The following is a 16269-nucleotide window of genomic DNA, read 5'->3' on the forward strand; positions in this document are numbered from 1 at the left end:
TGTGTGCGAGAGTGAATGCGCACGCGAGTGTGTGAGTGCGCGCGAGTGTGAGTGCGCGCGCGCGCGAGTGTGAGTGAGTGAGCGTGCGTGAGTGAGTGCACGCACGAGTGTGTGAGAGTGAGTGTGCGCGCGAGTGTGTGTAAGTGTGCGCGCGATTGTGTGAGTGAGTGCGCGAGTGTGTGCACGTGTGAGCGTGTGTGTGTGTGTGTGTGTGCTGCACATGAGTGTGTGTGTGCGCAAGAGAGTGTATGTGAGTGTGTGTGTGTGAGCAAGTGTATGTGAGTGAACGAATGTGTGTGTGTGAGCGAGTGTGTGTGTGTGAGCGAGTGTGCGTGTGAGTGAGCGAGTGCGTGCGAGAGTGAGTGTGTGTGTGAGCGTGTGCGAGAGTGTGAATGAGTGTGTGTGTGTGAGTGAGCGTGTGCGAGAGTGAGTGTGTGCTGCATACGTGTTTCACCCCCCTCCCCATGTTGGTAAAGGATGCAGGGTTGGTGTAGATGTCAATCAGCGGTTCCAGGCTCCAAGTGTTCGCAATTCCACAGCACATTATATTACACAGGATTTGACACTATTCTCCTCACCAGGATTATCTCTCGGTCTCAACAGCTTTTGAATGAATCATTTACAAACATTACATTATGTACAAATATCAAACCAGAACCAAAAAAATAAAATCATGAATAATACAAACTAAAAAACTGTACAACAACCACAGACCCGTGCCTGAACCTGGCTGGTTGGTGGAGACTGTACAGAATGGCCACGATATCACCAGCTGATATCTCTCTGTTCGCTGGCCCGCTTGGCTGAGATGGGGGAGCGGGTTTTCACTAACTGCTCCGTGATTTGGAACATGTTTTCCCCAAAGTACCCGGCAACTCGGAGAGTCCGAGGGGAACAAATAAAACCACCGTTAAAGCAGGAATGAAGTGAGGGGTCAGAACCACAAGAGGCCGCTGGATGCCACAAGCAATGAGTCGCAGCGATTGGTCAGAGAGCTGTTGGGACACGAACCCCTATCGCCAATGTAGAAAACGTCCCACCGCCATTTTGAGACACAATCAGACACAAGATGGATGCCAAACCAAAGAGGGAACTAGTAGGTGACCCCCCCTGCCATTTTCTGTCCCCAGGGTGTGATTCCTCCAACCCATCCCGATAAAATCTGCTTAATTTGTGCCTGAATTTGAGGCGACAACATGATTGGCTGATCTGGGGTCCGCGGTGCTAACTTTTTGGAGTTTCTGCTGATTCCTGAGGATTGCTACTGAAGCTACAGATCCTGACCAGGGCTGATGGACTTTATCTTTCACGTGGTGTGAATCTTGAGCCAGTTGTTGTGATCCGACCTTTAATTAACCTGCAGCTCTGGGTGATGTCAATGCCTTTCGTGGATAAGTCTGACCTTGCTTCAGAATCTAACCCACACCCGTCACATCACATCAGACTACAATAATGGGACAGGGAGGGACAGACCGTGACTGGAGGCTGGGATTGGAGCCAACCCTCGGCCCGGTTCAGTGCTCTAATGGGTAAGGGTGGTGCTATATGGACACACAGGGGAAGCGTACAATGCTCCAGCTGTCTAATCTTTGGCTCTGCCAGCCTCACTCTAAGCGCTCTGGCTATGAGGGGTTCTGATAAGAGTAAATAAGGAGAAACTGTTTCCAGTGGCGGGAGGGTCGGTAACCAGAGGACACAGACTTACGGTGACTGGCAAAAGAACCAGACGGGAGATGATTTTTTTCCGCAGCGAGTTGTTGTGATCTGGAACGCGCTGCCTGAAAGGGCGGTGGAAGCAGATTCAATAGTAACTTTCAAAAGGTAATTGGATAAATACTTTGGGGGGAAAATGGGGAAAGAGCAGGAGAGTAGGACTGATTTGGAGAGCTCTTTCAAAGAGCCGGCACAGGCACGATGGGCCGAATGGCCTCCTCCTGTGCTGTATCATCCCACGATTCTAAATGGCTGTTACGCTATGGGGAGAGCGTGTGCTCCATATCAGGCTCTAGCTGTGTGGGTTCCTGCTCCGTCAGATATCGCTGGAACAAATGGACTCCTCCCCAAAACAAGCCTGGATGGAATCTTGGAGTGACAACAGTGAGCAGGAGGCGGACTCTGTGGAGGCATTTAGACTCTTGCTGCCCAGGCAGGACAGTGGATAGAAACTAACATTATGTTTAGAGGTTTTTGGGGGGTTTAAGATCCCCCAGAAATGGTGGTATTTGCAACATTGTTTGGGGCAGGGATCGGCTCTGACTGGTTTCATACCCGACTGTGATCAATCACTCCTTACATGTTCAGTTCACAGAGAGCGGACACTCGCTGGAACTGCTCACCCTTCCTTCTCCGTCTATTTCCTCTCTGGAATTTTACTTTCAGAGAAAGGCAGACAGAAATTCCATTAACTGGATTCACAAGTGACAATGTAGAGCCAGGACTTCATTCCAGCTCATCCCGTTAGTTCTGGAACTCGATATGATTAGCGTCAAGTTCCATGGGCTGTGTCCTGATTGATTGAACCATTGATGGTGCTGAGAACAGCAGAGTATTGGCGATTCTGGTAGACTCCGATAGCTCGGCCCTTGGCACAGGAAGGAATCTCCATGGCATCACACCCACAATCTCATCTCCGGGATTGAGAGCGAGCTGTCGGGAGTTCTCTTGCGAGCGCAAACTGAGTTTAAGGCAAAAAAAATCTACTTTATACTGACCCTTATACAGCAAACCAGGAGAGCAGCAATTTCATGTCCTGAATTTAAAGGCCGTGTGTAATCGCGGAGATAAATGGAGAAACAAACAAATAAAGGTTGTGGTTTAGAACAGAACTCTCTCCTTATTCTGGGGCAGAGAAGCAATCATTCTGAATCCAGTATTTGTTTTGCACCCCAGGATATCAGTGTGTGCGTACATGCTTGTGTGTTTCTCTGCGTGTGTTTGTATGTGCATGCATCCATGTATGCGTATGCACGCGTGTGTATGCGTATGCACGCGTGTGTGTATGTGCGCATGTATCTGCGTATGTATGTCTGTGTGTGTTTGTATGTGCGTGTGTGTCTGTGTGCATGTGTGTGTCTGCGTGTTTATGTGTATCGGGTGAAGACACTATTGGGCTTGGCTGTGATATTCCCATGGTTAAATAGCCTGCCAGCACTCACTGAAGAATGGCCGCCAGGTACTGGAGATGCTGTGGAGCTGACCTCAGTGAGAGTCAGTGCCTCCAAAAGAGGAGAGGAGTAAAGTGGATAAGAGGTTGTCCTGATGTGGTACAGCTGGAACCCAGGAGTGATGGACCAAACCTGACCTCGTTCCACTCAAAGCTGCTCACAGACATGAAAGTGCAGCGCCCTCCCAGCACAAAGGAATGGGAAACCTCGAGCGGAGGAAACTTTCCCATCCTCAGCCAGCACAGTAAGTCCCGCAAATCCCACACATCCCAGAATCTCTGTAACATAAATTATTTAAAAATGTCCCAAAGATATTGCCGTATTGTGCAAAAGAAGGTTGGAGGAAGACTTCACAAATTGAAGAGCAGAGCTTAGTGTTTGTAACCGGTTTAGCTTCAAACCCACCGGCTTGTGTCCCATTGATCTGGCTCTTTCCAGAACCTCGCAGAATAAATTATAAGAAACAGTGCGTAAAATATAACATTAAAAATAAAACAAATCATTGCTTGACTTAACTACAAAGACGAAGCTTGTAGATAATTCTAGAAAAGGCACGCAGTCCCCAGACCCTGTCACACTCAGAGAAACAGATCCCCTTGCCATGGAAACTGTGCGGAGGAGAGGAAGCTTAGTCTGGTTCACCTGATTCCGGTTGAAAGTCTGTCGTTCTCTCCAGCTTGTTACCTTCTCCTTCACTCCTGTCGGGCTGGGGCGAGAGTGAGGAACACAAGTGTGATTTCAAAACAAACTCCTCTTGCCCCGTTACCCGTCGAAGGTTCAAACCAGACAAAGAATGGCTTTGATCTCCCGCCCCCTTCCCGTTGCGAGTTTCCTGAGTGTTAGGGCGGTCTGATGGTGGAACCCGCCCACAGACGCAGATTCCAATCTACAGTTGATGCGCATGTCTCCAAAAAAAGACAAATTTCATTCGTTTTGTCTGTTCCACACACGCCAGCCGCCCATTTTTATGATTCTACAGAAGATGCGTCCTTGGCTGTGGCGCCTGATTGTCCCTCCTCGCTGTCTCTCTCCTCCTGTACCTCCGCTGTGCTCAGCATGGTCTCCTCCTCGCTGTCTCTCTCCTCCTGTACCTCCACTGTGCTCAGCATGGTCTCCTCCGAGCTGTGGCAGCTTGTTTCCTCCTCTCCCATGCTGTTCCTCTCCTTGTCTGATCGGTCGGAATCCTCTTCCTCCTCCAGCGTCAGTTCAAACTGGAACTTGTCGATGCAGACCTCTTCGCCCTGGCTGGGATCATCGAGTGGTGGGGAGGGGCTCTGTGGAATCATACTCTGGTACCAGTACCTGTTGTCCTCCAGTGTGTCCAGGATATCCTGAGCATCAGGGTGTACCAGGTCACCCCAGGTCTCCCACAGAGGGTGCACAATGTAGTCAATGAACCCCACCTGCAAGGTACAGAGATTGACATGAGAGACAGTAAACTCCTCCCCTTCCCTTCCAGAGATTGTGTAGATTGGGCCTATACCCTCTGGCGTTTAGAAGAATGAGAGGTGATCTCATTGAAACATACAAGATTCTGAGGAGGATTGACAGGGTAGATGCTGAGAGGTTGTTTCCCCTGGCTAGAGTGTCTAGAACTAGGGGGCATAGTCTCAGGATAAGGGGTCGGCCATTTAAGACTGAGATGAGGAGGAATTTCTTCACTCAGAGGGCGGTGAATCTTTGGAATTCTCTGCCCCAAAGGGCTGTGGATGCTCAGTCATTGAGTATATTCAAGGCTGAGATCGATAGATTTTTGGATTCTAGGGGAATCAAGGGAAATGGGGATAGTGCAGGAAAGTGGAGTTGATGTAGAAGATCAGCCGTGATCTTATTGAATGGCGGAGCAGGCTCGAGGGGCCGTGTGGCCGACTCCTGCTCCTATTTCTTATGTTCTCATGTTCTTCCCCCTCCTGCCCGCCCCCTTCCCCTCGTCCCTTCCCCCCCTCCTCCCTGTGGGATCTTGCCGTCTGTCCCGCTGTTCAGTGCTGCTCCCATGACATGAAGCCCAGATCGGGGAAGGTGCTGAACAGGGATCAGAGGTGAACCCACATTTTTCCACTAAATTTCTCCCTTCTCTCCTGGTGATACTAACTCTGACTGAGGTACGGACCCACAAACCTCCGTCTCTCTCTGGCACTAACTCAAGTGCCCAGAGCGTCAGCTATTAAACCATGGGGGGCATCACAGCAAATCGTCAGTCGATGCTCACACTCAGACAGTCGCTGGATAGAGAGGAGGAGCAGGAACCTGTGAGAACCCCGGAGTACTGAGGCTAACTGGTGTGTGTGGCTCAGAGTTATACTAACCGCGCCCCAGGGCAGTGACTCCCAGCCCCAGGTGGGAATGCCCAGTGCCCACTGGTACCTGCGACTTTTCCACTGAGGCTGTGTGCTTGTCACACATGGGGCTGATCTCCATCCCTCGCTCTCGCTCCTTGTCTCCCTGTCGGAAGAACTCCTCCAGGATGCGGTCTGTCCACTGACGGTACAGCTCCAGCGGTTTAGTGGGATTACTCAGGTCCGCGCAGTGAACCATGTTCCTCATCACCTAGCAACACAAACGCACCTACACTCAGTAACCACGGCACCCGACCTCTGGACAGTCGATCCCCCCGGACACGGGACAGTCGGTACCCCCAGACATGGGACAGTCCGGCCCCCCAGACACGGGACAGTCGGACCCCCCGGACACGGGACAGTCGAACCCCCCGGACACGGGACAGTCAGTCCCCCCAGACAGGGGACAGTTGGACCCCCCGGACACGGGACAGTCGGTACCCCCAGACACGGGACAGTCGGTCCCCACAGGACACGGGACAGTCGGTCCCCCCAGGACACGGGACAGTCGGTCCCCCCAGGACACGGGACAGTCGGACCCCCCAGACACGGGACAGTCGGACCCCCCAGACACGGGACAGTCGGTCCCCCCAGACACGGGACAGTCGGTACCCCCAGACACAATACAGTCGGTCCCCCCAGACACGGGACAGTCCGGCCCCCCGAACACGGGACAGTCGGTCCCCCGGACACAGGACAGTCGGACCCCCCAGACACGGGACAGTCGGACACCCGGACACGGGACAGACCGCCCCCCGGACACGGGACAGTCGGTCCCCCGGACACGGGACAGTCGGACCCCCCAGACACGGGACAGTCGGACCCCCCAGACACGGGACAGTCGGTCCCCCGGACACGTGACAGTCGGACCCCCGGACACGGGACAGTCGGACCCCCCAGACACGGGACAGTCGGACCCCCCAGACACGGGACAGTCGGACCCCCGGACACGGGACAGTCGGTCCCCCGGACATGGGACAGTCGGTCCCCCCAGACACGGGACAGTCGGACCCCCCAGACATAGGACAGTCGGACCCCCCAGACACAGGACAGTCGGACACCCGGACACGGGACAGTCGGTCCCCCGGACACGGGACAGTCGGTCCCCCGGACACAGGACAGTCGGTCCCCCCAGACACGATACAGTCGGACCCCCCAGACACAGGACAGTCGGTCCCCCGGACACAGGACAGTCGGTCCCCCGGACACGGGACAGTCGGACCCCCGGACACGGGACAGTCGGACCCCCAGACACGGGACAGTCGGTCCCCCGAACACAGGACAGTCGGACCCCCCAGACACGGGACAGTTGGACCCCCAGACACGGGACAGTCGGTCCCCCAGACATGGGACAGTCGGTACCCCAGACACGAGACAGTCGGTACCCAAGACACGGGACAGTCGGTCCCCCAGACACGGGACAGTCGGTCCCCCAGACACGAGACGGTCGGTACCCCAGACACAGGACAGTTGGTCCCCCCAGACACGTGACAGTCTGGTCCCCCCAGACACAGGACAGTCGGACACGGGACAGTCGGTCCCCCGGACATGGGACAGTTGGTCCCCCGAACACGGGACAGTTGGTCCCCCAGACACGTGACAGTCGGTCCCCCAGACACGGGACAGTCGGTCCCCCAGACACGTGACAGTCCGGCCCCCCCAGACACAGGACAGTCGGACACCCGGACTCGGGACAGTCCGGCCCCCAGACACGGGACAGTCGGCCCCCCGGACACGGGACAGTCGGTCCCCCGAACACGGGACAGTCGGTCCCCCGGACACGGGACAGTCGGACACCCGGACACGGGACAGTCGGTCCCCCGGATACAGGACAGTCGGACACGGGACAGTCGGTCCCCCGGACACGGGACAGTCGGTCCCCCGGACACAGGACAGTCAGTCCCCCGGACACGGGACAGTCGGACACCCGGACACGGGACAGTTGGTCCCCCGGACACGGGACAGTTGGACCCCCGGACACGGACAGTCGGTCCCCCAGACACGTGACAGTCGGACCCCCAGACACGGGACAGTCGGTCCCCCAGACACGAGACAGTCGGTACCCCAGACACAGGACAGTCGGTCCCCCAGACACGGGACAGTCGGTCCCCTAGACAAGAGACAGTCGGTACCCCAGACACGGGACAGTCGGTCCCCCAGACACGGGACAGTCGGACCCTCCAGACACGGGACAGTCCGGCCCCCCCAGACACGGGACAGTCGGACCCTCCAGACACGGGACAGTCCGGCCCCCGGACACGGGACAGTCGGTACCTGGATCCTGTCAGTGTAATTGTCGAGCAGCAGGACTCCTGAGCTGGTCACTTTCTTTGTCTCCACCATGGTCTTCAGGTCTGCCAGGAGGGTCATGTGTTTCGACATGTCCGTCGCCAGAACCTGTGGATGGGCAATAAATCAGACAGAGAGACTCGCATTTATATAGCGCCTTTGACCACCTCGCGATGCCCCAACGTGGTTTACAGTCAATGAAGTACTTTTGAAGTGTAGTCACTGTTGTAATGTGGGAAACACGGCAGCAGAACAAGCTCCCACACACCGCAACACGATAAAGATCAGATCATCTGTTTTAGTGACGTTTAATGTCTGATCTGAAGAACGGCCCCTCTGACAGTGCAGCACTCCCTCAGTACGGTACTGGGAGTGTCAGCCTGGATAATGGAATCCACGACCTTCTGACTCAGAGGCGAGAGTGAGACCCGCCGAGCTGGGCCGGGCTGAGCCGGGAGCAGAGCAGGGGCTCCGAGGGTTCACGTGCGGAGGCAGACTCACCATGTCGATGACCATTTTGCGCAGACTCTGCCGCTGCCGTTTGGGAAGGTTCTGGAAGATGTCGCAGTTTTCCTCCTGAAGGAGTTTGAAGCCCACAGCGAGGTGATGATTCTCCAACACAGACTCGTCGTTATACATCAGTGCCAGCTCGGAGTCTGAGAGACAGTAACACAACCGTCAGTGCTGGGCATCAGCCCAGGGCCAGAGTGTTAAAACCACACAACCGGCTCCTCACACCAAACACACGGCGGCACCTGCCTGTCAGGGACAAATCTCAGCCCGTCCCTGGAGGATGCAAACCGGCAGAATGCTGCGCCCCTTTAGGAGCTGAGACCAGTATCAGGAGCAGTGTCAGCTCCTCTGGTGACTCAGTGGCCCCATGTGATACTGAACCTTGATCCCAGGAGGGCCTCGGCTTCAAACCCCGCTCTGCGCTGAGTGAGTGATCTCATTGTAGGGGCTACGATTGGCCTCAGCCAAGCTGGGCTATGGAGGGGCGGGAAATCAGCCAGGATTGCTGTTCCTGATCGCTATCCAGTGACTGGGCATCGGGTCAGGACAAGGTTAGGATGGCTATGATGGCGCCTACAGTCGAATAGCCTGCCAACACTCACTCTCTGGGCTCACACAGAACGGCCACTTGGGTGATGGTGGAGAGCAGGGTGGCTGCTTCCCGTCATTCCCCAGCAAGAGTCAGGCCTTTGAGAGAGGAAGGAATAAATGTTTCAAACAAAGTTGCTGATTCCTGCAGCCCTCGCCACCCTGAATAATGAACACTTGCAGTTAACAATCTCCCCAGATCAGGCTCCACTCCCGAGCTGTGTAGAGGCCGGTAATGCAGTGGTTGCGTTACTGGACTAGGAATCCAGCCGTGGCAGGCTGGGAATTTGAAATCAGTTTTTTTTAAATCTGGCAATAAAAAGCTGTGATTAGTAAAAGTGACCATGAGGCTGTCGTCAGAACCCAACCCGTTCACTAATGTTCTTCAGGGAAGGAAAGCTGCTGTCTTGTCCCGGTCTGGCTCCAGTCGCCCACCAATGTGGCCGACTCCTCACTGCCCTCTGAAGCAGCCCAGCAACACACTCAGTTCTATCAAACCGCAAGCGGTTCAAGGCGGCGGCTTACCGCCACCTTCTCATGGCAGCTAGGGATGGGCGATGAACGCCGCCCGTGCCAGCGACGCCCACAAATCGAGAATGACTAAGAATGAAAGTGCCCGTGCTGGGTTTGATACTCACTGGTGTTGATGAGGAATTGATTGGAAACTCCCGGGTGATCCACATCGTGAATTGCGGCAGCAAACAGTGCGGCAAGAGTCTCCAGATCGGTGAAGACAGCCTGAAATAAATCGCAGGCACAGTCAGAGGCCACACATTACGTCTATTTGTAGATAACTGGCATCCACCCGCGATCAAACAGGGGCCCAAAACACGCAGCATCTCCTTCCTCAGCCAGCAGGACCCAGGGGAGCGAGGGCAGCAAGCAGCCACCCAGCCAAGAATCAAAAGCGTCTGGGAATCTGTCCTGGAGCCCTGAGGGAGAGACTGTGTGCAGCAGGAGTTACACTCGCCCTGGATGTGTCGCTCCCACCTACCCCACACGGTGAAGGAGATATACTGAAGAGGAGTGAGGGCGAAATGTACTCACATCGAGGGCCGGGGTGGACAGCAGCACGTGCATGGACTGGGTGACGTCAGCCGCGTGCAGACTGTTGTGGTATGCGACATCGGCATGGTAATGATCCTCCAGTGTCATAATGTAGGTGATGAAAGTGTCAACCGGAATGCTGAAGGTCTTCATCAAGTCTCTCTCCTGAAATAAACACAGTGAATGACCCTTAGCCTGAATAAACAGTGACTCTGTACAGTTACAGTGAGTGACCCTCACCCTGAATAAACAGTGACTCTGTACAGTTACAGTGAGTGACCCTTACCCTGAATAAACAGTGACTCTGTACAGTTACAGTGAGTGACCCTTACCCTGAATAAACAGTGACTCTGTACAGTTACAGTGAGTGACCCTCACCCTGAATAAACAGTGACTCTGTACAGTTACAGTGAGTGACCCTTACCCTGAATAAACAGTGACTCTGTACAGTTACACAGTGAGTGACCCTTACCCTGAATAAACAGTGACTCTGGACAGTTACACAGCGAGTGGCCCTTACCCTGAATAAACAGTGACTCTGTACAGTTACACAGTGAGTGACCCTTACCCTGAATAAACAGTGACTCTGTACAGTTACAGTGAGTGACCTTTACCCTGAATAAACAGTGACTCTGTACAGTTACAGTGAGTGACCCTCACCCTGAATAAACAGTGACTCTGTACAGTTACAGTGAGTGACCCTTACCCTGAATAAACAGTGACTCTGTACAGTTACAGTGAGTGACCCTCACCCTGAATAAACAGTGACTCTGTACAGTTACAGTGAGTGACCCTTACCCTGAATAAACAGTGACTCTGTACAGTTACAGTGAGTGACCCTTACCCTGAATAAACAGTGACTCTGTACAGTTACAGTGAGTGACCCTCACCCTGAATAAACAGTGACTCTGTACAGTTACAGTGAGTGACCCTTACCCTGAATAAACAGTGACTCTGTACAGTTACACAGTGAGTGACCCTTACCCTGAATAAACAGTGACTCTGGACAGTTACACAGCGAGTGGCCCTTACCCTGAATAAACAGTGACTCTGTACAGTTACACAGTGAGTGACCCTTACCCTGAATAAACAGTGACTCTGTACAGTTACAGTGAGTGACCTTTACCCTGAATAAACAGTGACTCTGTACAGTTACAGTGAGTGACCCTCACCCTGAATAAACAGTGACTCTGTACAGTTACAGTGAGTGACCCTTACCCTGAATAAACAGTGACTCTGTACAGTTACACAGTGAGTGACCCTTACCCTGAATAAACAGTGACTCTGGACAGTTACACAGTGAGTGACCCTTACCCTGAATAAACAGTGACTCTGTACAGTTACACAGTGAGTGACCCTTACCCTGAATAAACAGTGACTCTGTACAGTTACACAGTGAGTGACCCTTACCCTGAATAAACAGTGACTCTGTACAGTTACACAGTGAGTGACCCTTACCCTGAATAAACAGTGACTCTGTACAGTTACACAGTGAGTGACCCTTACCCTGAATAAACAGTGACTCTGTACAGTTACAGTGAGTGAACCTTACCCTGAATAAACAGTGACTCTGTACAGTTACAGTGAGTGACCCTTACCCTGAATAAACAGTGACTCTGTACAGTTACAGTGAGTGACCCTTACCATGAATAAACAGTGACTCTGTACAGTTACACAGTGAGTGACCCTTACCCTGAATAAACAGTGACTCTGTACAGTTACAGTGAGTGACCCTTACCCTGAATAAACAATGACTCTGTACAGTTACACAGTGAGTGACCCTTACCCTGAATAAACAGTGACTCTGTACAGTTACACAGTGAGTGACCCTTACCCTGAATAAACAGTGACTCTGTACAGTTACAGTGAGTGACCCTTACCCTGAATAAACAGTGACTCTGTACAGTTACAGTGAGTGACCCTTACCCTGAATAAACAGTGACTCTGTACAGTTACACAGTGAGTGACCCTTACCCTGAATAAACAGTGACTCTGTACAGTTACAGTGAGTGACCCTTACCCTGAATAAACAGTGACTCTGTACAGTTACAGTGAGTGACCCTTACCCTGAATAAACAGTGACTCTGTACAGTTACAGTGAGTGACCCTTACCCTGAATAAACAGTGACTCTGTACAGTTACAGTGAGTGACCTTTACCCTGAATAAACAGTGACTCTGTACAGTTACACAGTGAGTGACCCTTACCCTGAATAAACTGTGACTCTGTACAGTTACACAGTGAGTGACCCTTACCCTGAATAAACAGTGACTCTGTACAGTTACACAGTGAGTGACCCTTACCATGAATAAACAGTGACTCTGTACAGTTACACAGTGAGTGACCCTTACCCTGAATAAACAGTGACTCTGTACAGTTACAGTGAGTGACCCTTACCCTGAATAAACAGTGACTCTGTACAGTTACAGTGAGTGACCCTTACCCTGAATAAACAGTGACTCTGTACAGTTACAGTGAGTGACCCTTACCATGAATAAACAGTGACTCTGTACAGTTACACAGTGAGTGACCCTTACCCTGAATAAACAGTGACTCTGTACAGTTACAGTGAGTGACCCTTACCCTGAATAAACAGTGACTCTGTACAGTTACAGTGAGTGACCCTTACCCTGAATAAACAGTGACTCTGTACAGTTACACAGTGAGTGACCCTTACCCTGAATAAACAGTGACTCTGTACAGTTACAGTGAGCGACCCTTACCCTGAATAAACAGTGACTCTGTACAGTTACAGTGAGTGACCCTTACCCTGAATAAACAGTGACTCTGTACAGTTACACAGTGAGTGACCCTTACCCTGAATAAACAGTGACTCTGTACAGTTACAGTGAGCGACCCTTACCCTGAATAAACAGTGACTCTGTACAGTTACAGTGAGTGACCCTTACCCTGAATAAACAGTGACTCTGTACAGTTACACAGCGAGTGACCCTTACCCTGAATAAACAGTGACTCTGTACAGTTACACAGTGAGTGACCCTTACCCTGAATAAACAGTGACTCTGTACAGTTACACAGTGAGTGACCCTTACCCTGAATAAACAGTGACTCTGTACAGTTACACAGTGAATGACCCTTACCCTGAATAAACTGTGACTCTGTACAGTTACACAGTGAGTGACCCTTACCCTGAATAAACAGTGACTCTGTACAGTTACAGTGAGTGACCCTTACCCTGAATAAACAGTGACTCTGTACAGTTACACAGTGAGTGACCCTTACCCTGAATAAACAGTGACTCTGTACAGTTACACAGTGAATGACCCTTACCCTGAATAAACTGTGACTCTGTACAGTTACACAGTGAGTGACCCTTACCCTGAATAAACAGTGATTCTGTACAGTTACAGTGAGTGACCTTTACCCTGAATAAACAGTGACTCTGTACAGTTACACAGTGAGTGACCCTTACCCTGAATAAACAGTGACTCTGTACAGTTACACAGTGAGTGACCCTTACCCTGAATAAACAGTGACTCTGTACAGTTACACAGTGAGTGACCCTTACCCTGAATAAACTGTGACTCTGTACAGTTACACAGTGAGTGACCCTTACCCTGAATAAACAGTGACTCTGTACAGTTACAGTGAGTGACCCTTACCCTGAATAAACAGTGACTCTGTACAGTTACAGTGAGTGACCCTTACCCTGAATAAACAGTGACTCTGTACAGTTACACAGTGAGTGACCCTTACCCTGAATAAACAGTGACTCTGTACAGTTACACAGTGAGTGACCCTTACCCTGAATAAACAGTGACTCTGTACAGTTACACAGTGAGTGACCCTTACCCTGAATAAACAGTGACTCTGTACAGTTACAGTGAGTGACCCTTACCCTGAATAAACAGTGACTCTGTACAGTTACAGTGAGTGACCCTTACCCTGAATAAACAGTGACTCTGTACAGTTACAGTGAGTGACCTTTACCCTGAATAAACAGTGACTCTGTACAGTTACACAGTGAGTGACCCTTACCCTGAATAAACTGTGACTCTGTACAGTTACACAGTGAGTGACCCTTACCCTGAATAAACAGTGACTCTGTACAGTTACAGTGAGTGACCCTTACCCTGAATAAACAGTGACTCTGTACAGTTACAGTGAGTGACCTTTACCCTGAATAAACAGTGACTCTGTACAGTTACACAGTGAGTGACCCTTACCCTGAATAAACAGTGACTCTGTACAGTTACACAGTGAGTGACCCTTACCCTGAATAAACAGTGACTCTGTACAGTTACACAGTGAGTGACCCTTACCCTGAATAAACTGTGACTCTGTACAGTTACACAGTGAGTGACCCTTACCCTGAATAAACAGTGACTCTGTACAGTTACAGTGAGTGACCCTTACCCTGAATAAACAGTGACTCTGTACAGTTACAGTGAGTGACCCTCACCCTGAATAAACAGTGACTCTGTACAGTTACAGTGAGTGACCCTTACCCTGAATAAACAGTGACTCTGTACAGTTACACAGTGAGTGACCCTTACCCTGAATAAACAGTGACTCTGGACAGTTACACAGCGAGTGGCCCTTACCCTGAATAAACAGTGACTCTGTACAGTTACACAGTGAGTGACCCTTACCCTGAATAAACAGTGACTCTGTACAGTTACAGTGAGTGACCTTTACCCTGAATAAACAGTGACTCTGTACAGTTACAGTGAGTGACCCTCACCCTGAATAAACAGTGACTCTGTACAGTTACAGTGAGTGACCCTTACCCTGAATAAACAGTGACTCTGTACAGTTACACAGTGAGTGACCCTTACCCTGAATAAACAGTGACTCTGGACAGTTACACAGTGAGTGACCCTTACCCTGAATAAACAGTGACTCTGTACAGTTACACAGTGAGTGACCCTTACCCTGAATAAACAGTGACTCTGTACAGTTACACAGTGAGTGACCCTTACCCTGAATAAACAGTGACTCTGTACAGTTACACAGTGAGTGACCCTTACCCTGAATAAACAGTGACTCTGTACAGTTACACAGTGAGTGACCCTTACCCTGAATAAACAGTGACTCTGTACAGTTACAGTGAGTGACCCTTACCCTGAATAAACAGTGACTCTGTACAGTTACAGTGAGTGACCCTTACCCTGAATAAACAGTGACTCTGTACAGTTACAGTGAGTGACCCTTACCATGAATAAACAGTGACTCTGTACAGTTACACAGTGAGTGACCCTTACCCTGAATAAACAGTGACTCTGTACAGTTACAGTGAGTGACCCTTACCCTGAATAAACAGTGACTCTGTACAGTTACAGTGAGTGACCCTTACCCTGAATAAACAATGACTCTGTACAGTTACACAGTGAGTGACCCTTACCCTGAATAAACAGTGACTCTGTACAGTTACACAGTGAGTGACCCTTACCCTGAATAAACAGTGACTCTGTACAGTTACAGTGAGTGACCCTTACCCTGAATAAACAGTGACTCTGTACAGTTACAGTGAGTGACCCTTACCCTGAATAAACAGTGACTCTGTACAGTTACAGTGAGTGACCCTTACCCTGAATAAACAGTGACTCTGTACAGTTACAGTGAGTGACCTTTACCCTGAATAAACAGTGACTCTGTACAGTTACACAGTGAGTGACCCTTACCCTGAATAAACTGTGACTCTGTACAGTTACACAGTGAGTGACCCTTACCCTGAATAAACAGTGACTCTGTACAGTTACAGTGAGTGACCCTTACCATGAATAAACAGTGACTCTGTAGTTACACAGTGAGTGACCCTTACCCTGAATAAACAGTGACTCTGTACAGTTACAGTGAGTGACCCTTACCCTGAATAAACAGTGACTCTGTACAGTTACAGTGAGTGACCCTTACCCTGAATAAACAGTGACTCTGTACAGTTACACAGTGAGTGACCCTTACCCTGAATAAACAGTGACTCTGTACAGTTACAGTGAGCGACCCTTACCCTGAATAAACAGTGACTCTGTACAGTTACAGTGAGTGACCCTTACCCTGAATAAACAGTGACTCTGTACAGTTACACAGTGAGTGACCCTTACCCTGAATAAACAGTGACTCTGTACAGTTACAGTGAGCGACCCTTACCCTGAATAAACAGTGACTCTGTACAGTTACAGTGAGTGACCCTTACCCTGAATAAACAGTGACTCTGTACAGTTACACAGCGAGTGACCCTTACCCTGAATAAACAGTGACTCTGTACAGTTACACAGTGAGTGACCCTTACCCTGAATAAACAGTGACTCTGTACAGTTACACAGTGAGTGACCCTTACCCTGAATAAACAGTGACTCTGTACAGTTACAC

The 16269-nt window shown here is 50.7% G+C and overlaps 1 protein-coding gene across 1 annotated transcript in view; it reads right to left on the reverse strand.

The window, feature by feature from the left end:
* Positions 1 to 522: 522 nt before the first annotated feature.
* LOC147097805 (3',5'-cyclic-AMP phosphodiesterase 4D-like) overlaps positions 523 to 16269 on the reverse strand; it is a 66311-nt gene continuing 50564 nt past the window's right edge. The window contains exons 8-13 of the mRNA XM_085971924.1: positions 9938 to 10102; positions 9529 to 9628; positions 8291 to 8445; positions 7775 to 7897; positions 5529 to 5711; positions 523 to 4567 (exon numbers count right to left, since the gene is read on the reverse strand). Coding sequence (XP_085828050.1) covers positions 4130 to 4567; positions 5529 to 5711; positions 7775 to 7897; positions 8291 to 8445; positions 9529 to 9628; positions 9938 to 10102 — 1164 coding nt within the window. The 3' untranslated portion in view covers positions 523 to 4129. The remainder of the gene's footprint in view (positions 4568 to 5528; positions 5712 to 7774; positions 7898 to 8290; positions 8446 to 9528; positions 9629 to 9937; positions 10103 to 16269) is intronic.

The sequence above is a fragment of the Somniosus microcephalus genome, chromosome 31 (genome assembly GCF_052327205.1).
Source record: "Somniosus microcephalus isolate GS21.2 chromosome 31, FLI_Smic_1.0, whole genome shotgun sequence".
In the NCBI taxonomy this organism is placed as follows: domain Eukaryota; kingdom Metazoa; phylum Chordata; class Chondrichthyes; order Squaliformes; family Somniosidae; genus Somniosus; species Somniosus microcephalus.